This window comes from Condylura cristata, unplaced genomic scaffold (genome assembly GCF_000260355.1).
Source record: "Condylura cristata isolate star-nosed mole 26May11 unplaced genomic scaffold, ConCri1.0 scaffold00001, whole genome shotgun sequence".
In the NCBI taxonomy this organism is placed as follows: domain Eukaryota; kingdom Metazoa; phylum Chordata; class Mammalia; order Eulipotyphla; family Talpidae; genus Condylura; species Condylura cristata.
In genome coordinates, this window is record NW_004567102.1 from 48,729,080 (window position 1) to 48,741,515 (window position 12,436).

Below are 12,436 nucleotides of genomic sequence, written 5' to 3' on the forward strand. Positions count from 1 at the left end.
TACTTAATATTTTAGTGTATTGCCATTAATTTTTCTCAAAGTACTTGAATGTAATGAAGGACCCAATATCAGTAGCACCACAATTAGATTTTCGTGATATTATCTTCTGCGCCATATCTGAGATACTATTCAAATAAATTGAAGAAACACCATCTTCTGAGTTCAGTTGATTTTTAAAATGGTTAAATTATGGGATTCTTGGATTACAGTGTAAGATTAAATATTAAAGAATTTAAAATTGCTTTGTTCATGAAATCAGGATCCTTTTAATGGTCTTATTTAAAGTGTTTTTAAAGTCAATGTCCTTTAATAGGAATGAAAGGCAAGTTTATGCCAGTGGTTATCTAATTTGGTAGGTGAGTCTTAAATTGTGAAAAAAAAAAAATTTACAGGTCATTTCACACAGTCAAAACCTAGGTATTTTATTGCTTTCTAATAAGCCATTAAACTGAAGAAGAGGCAATTAAATAGCCAATTAATGTAGTACTGACTTGAGCTCTCTGATTTTAGGTTCTTCAGAAGACGATGAGGTCATTCAACCAGGTTTCATCAGCCCCAGGTTAGTCTTTTTTTTTTTTTTTAAATTATATGTTTTACTCAACTATATTTTAAAAAGATCCCCAGTGGCATATGAGGAAACTTAGGAATTCTTTACTTTGGCAAGATGGGGTACCGTATCCTACCACACTCCAGGTTACTTATTTGTAACACCTACCAGAATCCACTAATTAACCCCTTCTCTTCTAATTTTAACAGTATTGGATTTTGTGATTCTCTTTTCCATTACTCAAGCAGGATAGATAATAGGTTGTTAAATACTTTTATAGCTGAATGAATGTTATTGATGGATTGTTTACTTTGGTGACTGATAGGAAAATAGGTATTCAAATACCTATTGAATTAACTCAAAGATAAAGCCTTGGTGCTGCTTTAAAATAATTTCCTGTAACAAAAATTTCAACATAGGAGATATTTTTCAAGGAATCCCAAAATTTCTCTAATCTTGAGGGGTGGCTTCATTTGTTTCTCTTTTCATAAACGTGTTATTTTTTCTTTATGCTGCAAAATGAGTGCTTTGAACATTTAACATTTTAAATCTTTTTTTTTCTTACATAAAAGAAGTGGGTTGTTGGCCAGAGGTGCAGGGAGAGGGAGAGGAAGAGGTATGTCAGACCTAATGAGAGGATTCACCAGAGACAGAATGGGGAGCAGAAGAGGAGGATTTTACTGAAACACACTGCTAAGGGGAACACAGGGCAGGACAGGAGAGGTCAGGCCATAATGGTCATAGAGCTGTGACAACCCCTAGGCCACCAGGAAGGCCTCTGTACCTTTATTTTAACTTAGACATTTTTGTTTACTTTCCTTTTTTTAGATTTACTGTAAAGCCTAAACTTTGGATATATGAATGTTTTCATATATTATTGAGATAGACTTAAAAATTAGAACACTATTTTTTCATTGTTTTCTTTAGTAATAATGGATTATCAATGTATGTTCTGATGATTTTAATGTCTTGGCTCTACTCTGGATAAATAGGACTTTGTAAACACGTTAAAGAACTGACTTATACAAGTTAATGAGTTTCAGTAAGTACAAGTAAAGTATGTTATTCTGTTGTTAAGCTTATCAAATATAGAATTGTAGTAGCAAGTAGGGTTAAGGAGGTTATATAATCACCAATAGGCATTGCCTTTTGACAGACACTTTCCTTTTCCTAGTGAATCCTTTGACCTGGAGATGATGTTCTACTGAGTATTTTGAAACAGATTGTGATAAGTTGCTACACTTTTTTTACTAGTTCCCTTACTATTGATTGTGGTTTTTCTGAGGGCAACCTGGAGGCAGCCAGGAGACCTTTTTCTTTTCTGTTGGGAAATAATGTTAACACCAATGTGTTAAGTGACTGCAATAAAGTTTCATGTCTGTGTTTCCTTGTGATTAAAAGGGGTTCCACTTTCACCAAATACAAGGTTATTTCCAGAGATTACTTTTAAACCTAAAGACTTGAACAATTGGTCCTGTTTCCTCACTTTGCAGATGAGGAAACTGAGCCCCTAGAGAAGCTTAGTGATTATTAGTACAGATCAGTAAATGGGAGCAGAGCTCTGCCCTCCACTTTCTAATTGGATCCTTCTCCACAGATTTGCTTCTAACACAGGCATTTTTAAAATTTGAAAATTTCTTCCCACTGGTCTCATCTCTTACTTCACTGTTCTTGTCCTCCCCTTTTTCCATCTACTTGTCTCCTTCTCCTAGATACACCAGAGTACAAATATTCAAATAAATACTTGTGAAGCAATCCATTCTTTTATTTAAATTCATTATTTGTTTTGAAGAAATTGCTTTTTAAAGAATAAACTTCTACTCATTGCTTCGGGGGAGGGCAGGAATTGTATATTTACATCATTAGTGCTGTTTCTGTAGATTCATTATGAAGCTCAAGCCCTACGGTTACAGGGCAGGGAGCAGGGCACGCCAGAACCCTGCTACTGTATCTTTGGAAAATACTCATTTTTCAAAGAAAACATGAAACTTCCCTTTGTGTTATTCTGGGCAAAGTAATGTAATGTTTATAATTGAATGATTTTTTTAACCTGTTACTGTTCTAATGAAAATCACTTAAGAGGATATTTGTTAAGGACACTTGTGAAAATATTTGTAAGGAGTGGTAAATTTTTTACCTTTCTTTTTCACCGAGAGGGAAGAATGTTTATAGACTAGGATTTTCTTCCCCAGTTTTTTTTTTTTAAATAATATAGTAGTTTATTTTTACATTATTTTGTACATTTTTTCTTTTTCATCTCAATTGTAATCTCCTTGGGTTTCCCATCACCAAGTCACCCACGTGTTGTCACCATAGTCTGTGTACTTCCATCCCTCCTCCCTATTTTTGATCCCACTCCCCACTCCACCCCCACAAAATGTCTCTGGTATATTATTCTTATTATTTTCTTGCCTGGTCCATTATACTCCTGCTATGAGCGAAACTATGTGGTATTTTTCTTTTTCCCAGTTTTTTTTTTTGAGAAACTTCCTACTAAATTGTGGTTTTAATGTTTCTTTTCCAAACTAATTTTGTTTCTCTATATTATTTTGCCTAGACATAACTGACCAGTCAGACAAATCTGCCTATGTTTGCATTTTTAAACATGAAGACAATCTGTCTGGGAAATGTAGAATTGACACTATTCAGTTCCTGTATTTCTATAAATTTATTTAATTATACCTGGGGAAATGTGTTTAAGGAAATTTTAAAGAGGTTTTTACAGCTCTGTAAGAATTACCAAATTGAAAAAATTGTGCTAAACCAGAGAATTTTATTTCCATATGAGGAAATTAAATGAGAACGGAATTTTGCTTTTTGGAAACAACAACAAAGTGCTTAATATACTGAAGTCCTCTACTGTAGACTGAGGCTCCAGCGAAGCACTCCTTTCATCTGACCAGTACTGTAAGAATTTCAAGAAAGTTGTTTGCCAACTAGTTTATTGAAACTCAGTAGGGGGAAGGAATGGGAACCCATTTGCCCGACGTGAGGGTCCTGCAGCTTTTAGTCAGGAAGCCTCAAGCTGAGGTCAGAATGCTGACTCCCTAAAAACACCTCTGGCTGCCCCACCACCCCCTTTCCTGCCAGCGGTTGTTCTGGGTCTTCCAAAAAATCATGATGATGTGTTTTCTTTGCTTCCCGAAAGGACACTGTCAGAGGTCTGTCTGAAAATAGCTCCATTTTAGACTAGCTCGGTGAAGGTGTGGGGGTGCACATTTTCTCGGGTGTCCCTTGGATCTCGCTCCCCTTTGACTTCACTTTTCTTAGGTTTTGGAGACTCTGACATTTTATGGATTGATTAAACATTAAATGACATGTCTAGAAAAGCAATAGATTGTGTCAAATGTCTGCCACAGTGGTGAAGGCAAGGATTTCTTTTGTTTGGTATTCTTGGGGGCAAATTGGGAAATAGGAGATCCTTAACGAGCGAGAAATCAACCTTCTTTGGTAAGATTTCACTTCTAGAGACGGGGAGATGATGATTAAGGAAAGGCGACTGGAGAGAGAAAGCAGAGAGGAAATTGCCAGGGCTGGAGGGAAAGGGAGAGGGCAAATCAGCTGCCCTGGGGTCTGGACTACTCTGGTTCAGGAGCTGCGGGGTGGCTGAGGGGAGTGTGGCCGCCAAAGCATAGTCGGGGCTGCAGATCCCGGCCTTATTTGTCGGGAGGAGAGCGCGCTGGTGGAGTCCTTTGCCCAGTGTTACGGCCCCTCCTCCTAGTTTTGAAAAGAACCAAAGCACTGTTTCTGGTTAGATAAAAGTCACCCATTCTTATAGTTAGAAAACGCCAACTGTGGGCTCTAGCACCTCATTCGAACCCTTACATTATATTGCTGGAATTAAAAAAAAAAAAAGACATACCAAAATGGTGTACACTTCGGAGTTTAAATGGAGAAAACATAAGATTGTGATAACCAGCAGGCTGTTGGTAGGTTATTTCCTTAACTCCCCACCACCACCCCCATCTTCCCTCTTGAGGGTTGCCAGTTCTTTGTAGCCACTTAAACTCATTTTAAAGACATTTTGAAAGAACTATGATAAATCACACTACTAAAACATTCGGCTTTCACAAGTATAAAACATGCGTTTTGAGTCAAGCACAAGTCTTTCTGGCACTAAAAACAAGTCGGAAATGAGAAAAAAATTAAAACCAGAAGACCTCAGGAAGGTGACAAATTGGAAAGCATTCTAGGAGATTCATAGGACCATTTTATGTGAAAGAAGCACTCTGTGAGCTTAAAGAAATTATGCTCACTTTTATAAAAATGTGATGAGCTCAAAAGATGGGGTGATAGACTAGAGAAATCTATTTAAAGGACAGGCATCTCCCTGAATTGGTGAGTGATATTTTGTGTCTCCTTGCTTCACTTTTTTCCCTTTTCAGGTTCATCCTTTCTCTACTCATTCCTTTTCCTTTTTGCTTCCTCTTTCCTCATCTTCCCTACCTCAAGCCCAGGTATTTAAATACATTTGCCTTAAATTCTTTGTGAATGAGTTTTAGAGGGTCTCTCAGAGTTCTCAGTTGGAAAAAGCCTTCTACACAACTTGAAAGGCTGATGTCCCTCTCAGGAAATGAATGAGTCGATAACCTTTGACACCAGTGACCAGTCCAGTGAACCTTACCTTAATTCCACTAATACTGGAGGCCCCCAATCAGGCAAGATTTGAAATTTCATAAATATACCACCTAGTGTAGTTCAGTCTTCTGTGTATTGGTAAATTCTAATTTCATCCAATTTAACAATAAACAAGCATTCAGAATCCACCATGTTGTTTCTGATTTTATGATGACTAAACTATTTTCTAATTAAACACAAACTTGCATGTAAAATATTGCTTGCCATAAATATATCCTAACAAAACAAATTATACTGGCCTGTGAATTTTATGATAATCACTTCTACATAAATAATAACACTCTCCTCAGTTTACATGAATAGTTTTTTAGGTTGTTTTTCTCTGTACTAGGTGTTGATTTTTGAAGTAATTCATTTAAAACCACATAAATTAATTTTGCTATTTCACATTATGTGAAATGTTTAACCTGGAACACCATAAAGGTACTACTTATAGGTCACTGTAATAGGAGGATTTCTACCATTAAAATAGTGCTTAGCAAATGTTTTGTTAGCAAATAATTTTTTGAGAGCTTTAACCTTTTGTTACTCTTGCAAAATCATTTGATTTTTTTTAAACATTTCCCCCTCCCTAGAGCTACCGCCACCCCAAAATAAATAAAATGAGAAAACTCAGCTCCCTTTCTTGAGAAACAACAAAAGAAATAAACCGGAAGAATCTTCCCCAAAATCATCAGTGTTGATTGACATTTACCACAAACAACCGAAAATAACATTTACATGCATCCATTTATTTCAGCCTTGAACTAATTCGTATATATTTATATTTCTAATGTAGGAAGGAGGTGTAAATAGGTGGTTATGTGGATTTGTCAGTGACTTTTAGGTTCAGGATCCCTACAGTTTAGTTTGTGTGAAACAGTCTTAGTTTTAGGAGTTTGGACGGGGAGGGGGATTGCGGGTGTGGTGGGGGAGGGTCAACTCCGTAGCTTTGCCAAAGGGAAGTGGTATCTGTACAGTTTCTCGGTAAACTGCTTGTTTAAGAAAATGGGGGTGGGGTGGGGGAAGAGTGGTGGTGCAGTCTTACTGTTTCAAAAACCAGTGATGTTTTCTGTATATAGAATTTCTAGTTGAAATTTAATATTCATTGTATTCCGAGAGGGCGGTAATATTGTTGGCATTTTAGCAATCGACAATCCATTGAACCAACTCAGAGTAAAAAGTAAGCTTTTTGAATTTGGGGGGCGGGCGGGCCGAAAACGAACTGGTGGAACCTAATCCGTTATTAAATTTTCATTTATTTGATTCTTCTAATCATTGGTAGTGGACTTTTAAAATGGTAGGGTCCAGTCACTATGATAGGAATTTACTTTTTTTGTCCCGCTTTCCTTCTTTCTTAACCTTCTCTCCTACCCGCACAGCTTCTACCCCCACCCCCTTTCTCTGGCTTTTCAGCCGCCTCTGGTGGCGGCTCCTCTTCACCTCCCCTGCATGGCGCTCCCCTCCCCCTGCCTGCCCTACGTAGTCTTTCTTGCTCTTGGGGAACAATTGCCACTGATTGAGGTTCACTCTATGTTGGGCTTGAAACTGGGCTGTTACTTAGGAAGTCATTAATCACATCTCCTCCCGGGATAGAGATGGCGGAGAAACCTGTGAAGTACAATTCTTTACCGACCCCCTCGAAAATGTTCCGAAATGATAAAACCTAAACACAATTTGGCTACAGGAAGGTGATAGCGGATTTTTTCCGGTACGATTTTAAATTTGAAAAAATTCCAGGGCATCATCAGGTAATTATATGATTTTGTCTTGCTGAAGGTGTATGTTGCCATTATCTAAAGTTTTATGGGAATGTAATTAGTTTAATTAGCTCTTTTGTAAATTATGTATTTTCCTCTAAGATTTGAATTAAGTATGAAATTTGCATCCCAAGCAGGTTTACTGCTACTGAGCACTGAATTCTTAAAGAGAAGAAAAGCGTAACATCGTTGCTTTATTTAAATAGCATTTCCTCCTAAATGAGATTTAGACTGGCTTGTGAGGCACGCGTGTGCACGTATATGACGGTGCCGTTTTTTCTAAATCGACGATTCGCAAGGACCCTCCTTTGTGTTTAAGTAGAAACACGAAATCAGCATTCTGATTTATCATAAAGTAGCGTCCCAAATTGTCTTTAAGATAACACGAGTTTTTCATGTTCATTCATAAATTATTTTGGTGTCAGCATAGATGAAATGGCGATTGGTTATCTCTTCCTCTTGCCAGCCCCTTAAGGATCCGAGGTGAAATTAGTAGCAAGAAAGCATGTAATTGACAAAGTCACGTGTGCTCAGGGGGCCAGAAACTGGAGAGAGAAGAGAAAAAAAATCAAGAGGGAAAGCACATTAGACCATGCGAGCTAAATTTGTGATCGCACAAAATCAAGATGTTAGATTGATGCAGAAGATCACTCCGTTCCAAAGGGAAAGTTTTCATCTCACGAGTTTGGAGCAGAGGGCCCGTGGGGCAACATGGCCGAAGGTTAATTTTCTTTTCTATTGTTTTACTGTGATTTTCTTTACCTTTCTCTTACTCCTCCTCTTCGCCCACCCTCCTTTGCCCGTCCCTCCTTTCCTTTTTACCCCAATACTGGGCATTACCCCCACCCCCCATCTCGCAATGGGGCTTTCTGCAACCTATTGTTATAGATCTCCAAAAATGTTTTGTACCGCCCACACTGATTCACAACTTGAAAAGCTTTCAGGGGGCTATTGTTTGAATTGTTTGAGTGTGATTAAGCGCAGTTTCAGTTTGTGAACCCAAGAAAACTTTTATACACCTGCCCCCTCCCCCAACCCACCCCAATTTTAATTGAAAGTTGGGGGGGAGGGGAATGCACATTGCAAATAACCCTGTCTTCGCTGCTGCCGCATGTACATTAACTAGTTCTAACCATCTTCACGATTTGTCTTTCCTCCTCGTGCCTGCTGGAGAGAATATTCTCGCTGAAAGTTATTCTTTAGTAATGGGATCAGTGTTATATCAGCAATACGCAAGTAAAGTATTGCACGCTGTACTGTAGTACGTGGCTGAAAAACGGAGTTTAATGAAAAGTACATGTATGTACAGAAACATGAAAGTTGATGTGATCGATAGAATAGTGTGGCTCCCCCTCTCCGCGCCTTCTTCTTTTAACCCCTTTATAAATATTTTCTGTATAAGAAAGGAAGGAATCAACCACCAACCACCATTGGATTTTTCCTATTTTCTTTCCCTTCATCCCTTCAAACATTTTTTTTTCCTATTTGAATGAACTCTATGGGAATAAAGACTAACTGACTTTTTTGTCCTGTTCTATACCAGGAGGGGCAAGCAAAGGTGGTGGAGAAGAGCCCGGGAAGCTGCCAGAGCAGGCAGAGGAGGAATCCCAGATTTTGCACGGAACTGGCCACTGTAAGTGGTTCAATGTGCGAATGGGATTTGGATTCATCTCCATGATAAATCGAGAGGGAAGCCCCTTGGATATTCCAGTCGATGTATTTGTACACCAAGTAAGCCAAACTTTTTCACCTCCCCTCCCATGCTCCCCCTCCCCCCTTCACCTTTCTCCATGTGGAGGAGTTGATCAGTAGTTCTGTCAATGCACAAACAATAAGGTCCCTTAAGTGCACTATGAAAGACTAGATCTTGCATCCCACTATGAGCTAATCTAATTTTAAGGTTATGTGTGTATGAGTCCCTTCCTGGGTGTCTTTGCCCAAACAGAAATTTAAATCTTTGAAATTTCATTGCTTCCGTGCTGGTTCACTGTAGTAGCAAGTTTCTCACTAATTCAACAGTGAAATTGCGGTAGTTTGCCTTCCGGTGTTACCGGTTACAACATATGCTGCCGCTGTGTCTGGTGAATGAGTGTGGAAATGAATGAAGAAACAGTGATCATTTGAAGTTTAAAAAGAACCAATATGCTACTATAGGAAAAGTGGATCCTCTTATTTTAGACACATCCTAGTTGGGCTAGTTTTCCTTAGTGTTTCTTTACCTGCAGTATAGTCATTTGTAGATTCACTTAAATATTCGATTTCACAGAAAAACCGACATTGTAGCCCGAGTATGACTTGAAGAAATGTAAGAGAGGATGCTGGTAATCAAATATTTTAGAAATGTGCTCCTTGTAGGTTGTAGTCCCAAGGATACTGTCTCTTTAAGAGACAACTTTTAAAAAAACATGTGGTCAGAGGCAGCTCTGGTTAGTGCATTTAAAATGTGCTAGTCTGCTACTTAGGACAAATTTCCACCATATCTTATAATGTAATTTTTAAAAATTCTTAGATGCCAAACAGAATGTCATTATTTCTCGTTTTTAAAATTGTACCCAGAAAAAAATAATACTGCTGTGCTTTTCTCTCTCTTGTTAATCTCTTTTATGGTGAAAAGGATATGTGTAGTTTATAAGTCAGATGCTTCCTTTGAAAGTAGTTAAAAAACATGAATTCTCTGTAATTCATAGATAAGAGAAAAAGTATTTAAATTTAAGACTAAGGTGGTATATTTTGTCTTCAGGTCTAAGTTAAAAAAGAATGAATGGCCATCAGTAGTACAGGTTGACTGGCATAGATGCAAGCAGGAAATGGTATAGCTGCCTGAAAATTATATATTTTATTTGGTACTGTGTTGCATGTTCTGGTTATTTACAACCTCTTTTACCCCCTAAGGAATATCTTCAAACTAAGTAGATAAACAATAGAAACACATGAAACCGTTCTGTTTTGGTCTGTTGTCCTGTGGTGCTGGGTAGCTTCCTGACCTTGCAGTGTGGTGTGTTTTCCTTTCCTAAAGGCCTGGCCATCATTATTGGTTGTTTACACGTGCAAGGATCAGCATAATCTGCGAATTGAAACCGGGTTTATATACATAAATAGCAGCCCACAGGCAGGCTACTGATTTTATGCTTCCTACATTGCATTGCAAAATGAAGCCACATTTTCTGCTTTTTTTCTTCTGTAGACTGAAATCATTGACCAAATCCATTTTCTGTCAGGCCCTGGGTTTCCCGGCTTTGAACCGATTTTGAGTTGTTAAATTGTTCTTTATGGTCTCATAAATTTGTTTTATAGATGAATGAAAAAAAGTAGCCTTTTCCTTCTTTGTCTGGTCACACCTTATTATAATTTGTTTTTTCTGTGTTTATCTTTTAATATTTTCAAATATTAGATTTCCTTTTAACCAATATTAATGTTTAAAGCCATTTAACACCCAAATTTAAACTATATAATGCTTATATATTGATAAACCTGTGTAAACTGAATTCATAATTAATAGGCTGCTGGAAAAGTTTTATTTATATATAACAGTTTCTCAAGCCCAAACATTAATATTAGACTTATTCTGTTACATATTATTTAATAAAAGAACAGTATTAATGGTACATATAGTACTGTTTTCTTTAAAAATACACATTTGCAAGATTATATTGAGATATCTCTTAGAAAAAAGTATGTTAAAAAAAGTAAAAATTAAGCATTAGCCTTTTGTGATGTAAAAAAATAGGGCATTATAATCTTTAGTTTTAAAATTAGAAAGTGATATTTTAGGGAAATTTTGGATGATTACAGTATTTTTTTGTAACATATTCCAGTTTGTTTCTAGGAAAAATACTTGGGTCTCAGTTGTTAACATTCTTTTTTTTCTTCTTAGATGCCTACATAAATGGATTTTGTTTTATATTGATATTTACATAGATTGTATATAAATTTTATGAATAATTGTTTTGAAGAAGGCAATAATCCCACTGATTTTAGACAAGCAGCAAGTAATAACAGTACATCATAAATGTTGTATACAGGCATCTTGTGAGCATCATATACATAAGTTTGCGATTTTAGAAGATTTTTGTAAAAATTAACGTATTTATTATTATTATTATTTTAGCTGCCATTTTTACTATGTGAGCGCTTCAAAAGCACACTTCAGCTTATGTATAATTATAAATTAGATTTTTTTCCCATTATGTCTCTATGCTATTTTGTTATGAAAGAATATGTACTATAGATAGGAATTTTTATCAACTGCATCATTATTTAATCATTTTTAATATATGACTTTTTTTTGCATTCAGAGCAGTACATGTGTTATAAGAATTTTTTAAAAGTCTTCTGAAATAGATTTCAGATATAGTGTATATTTGAGGAAATTAAGTGATGGGTTTCCTTAAAATAACATTTTTTTCTCTTAAAAATGTTGACTACAGAGAACACATCAAGAGCAATTCAGTTACTATGCAGTAAAGAGAATTAAGTGTTTAAAACAGTACTGTAAGTTTTCTGTTACATAATTTCTAGTTTGTGTAATGTCACCAACTCCTCTATAGAAAGTCAGGTGCTGACCTGTCCCTGTCTTAAAGTTTGTTGATGTTTTGCTTTTTGAGGTAGGTGCGTGACCATAGTGGTTTGAAATGGCAGTTTTCACTTGACTTCCTCAAGTTAGCTTATGATTTAAATGATCTTATTTTATGAATTGGTCATTGGTAATGACTTTATAAAAGTATTCTGACATGTTAATATCATTCAGTAAAAATACTTTAAAAAATGTATATGTTAAAAATTAGTACATATAACCTATATTACAGGTAAATACTTGTGAAATATTTTACCGCTTACTCTTCAATGTATCTATTAAGATATTTAGTATTTAAAAATCTCAAAATTTTGATAATTATTTAGCTTGTAAGTAGTACACATTTATAGGAAATTTTTAAGAGTGGTGTAAAACACAGGGTTGTGTCTTGAAATTAGTATATACATGGTTAATGTAGATTTTAAGTCTACTGAGCTGATTTCATCAATTAAAATACAACTATTTTGTCGGTGCTGTTAATGCTCTTTTCAGTTTATTGTTAAGTAATAAGTTAATATTTTCATTCACAGTTAGATTGTAGGGTAAAATATATAAATTTCTGTAGAAGTGTTTGGCAGCTTTTTTTTAGATATAAGCTTTTAATAGGGTTTAATATATTTGATGGTACATTAGACTTATTAAACCATAACCAAAGATTAATTTTGAGGAAACAAAATGTCTAATAATTACTTGTTGGTATTATGTAAATTTTTCTTTATGTAAATTGTGACACTTAATTCCAATATTATTTCATTTAATAAGAGAAAATGATCATTTGAACTTTGTTTTGGTGAGGGAAGGGATGGAATCCCTTCTTACTGTCCACTCTTAAACTCATTTGCATAATATGTTTTTTAACTTCTGGGGTTATATAGTTGGAATTTTTTGCCATCAGATATGATATAAAGATGTTTAACATAAATGTATTTCACAATGTAT

At 35.9% G+C, this 12,436-nt stretch overlaps 1 protein-coding gene across 2 annotated transcripts in view; it reads left to right on the plus strand.

The window, feature by feature from the left end:
* Nucleotides 1-516: 516 nt before the first annotated feature.
* LIN28B (lin-28 homolog B (C. elegans)) overlaps nucleotides 517-12,436 on the plus strand; it is a 100,570-nt gene continuing 88,650 nt past the window's right edge. The window contains exons 1-2 of one of the 2 annotated variants that reach the window (XM_012721115.1): nucleotides 517-559; nucleotides 8,468-8,655. In XM_012721115.1, coding sequence (XP_012576569.1) covers nucleotides 526-559; nucleotides 8,468-8,655 — 222 coding nt within the window. In that variant the 5' untranslated portion in view covers nucleotides 517-525. Of the gene's footprint in view, nucleotides 560-7,635; nucleotides 7,646-8,467; nucleotides 8,656-12,436 lie in introns of those variants that run through there. The other variant, XM_004673732.1, reaches the window with a different exon arrangement.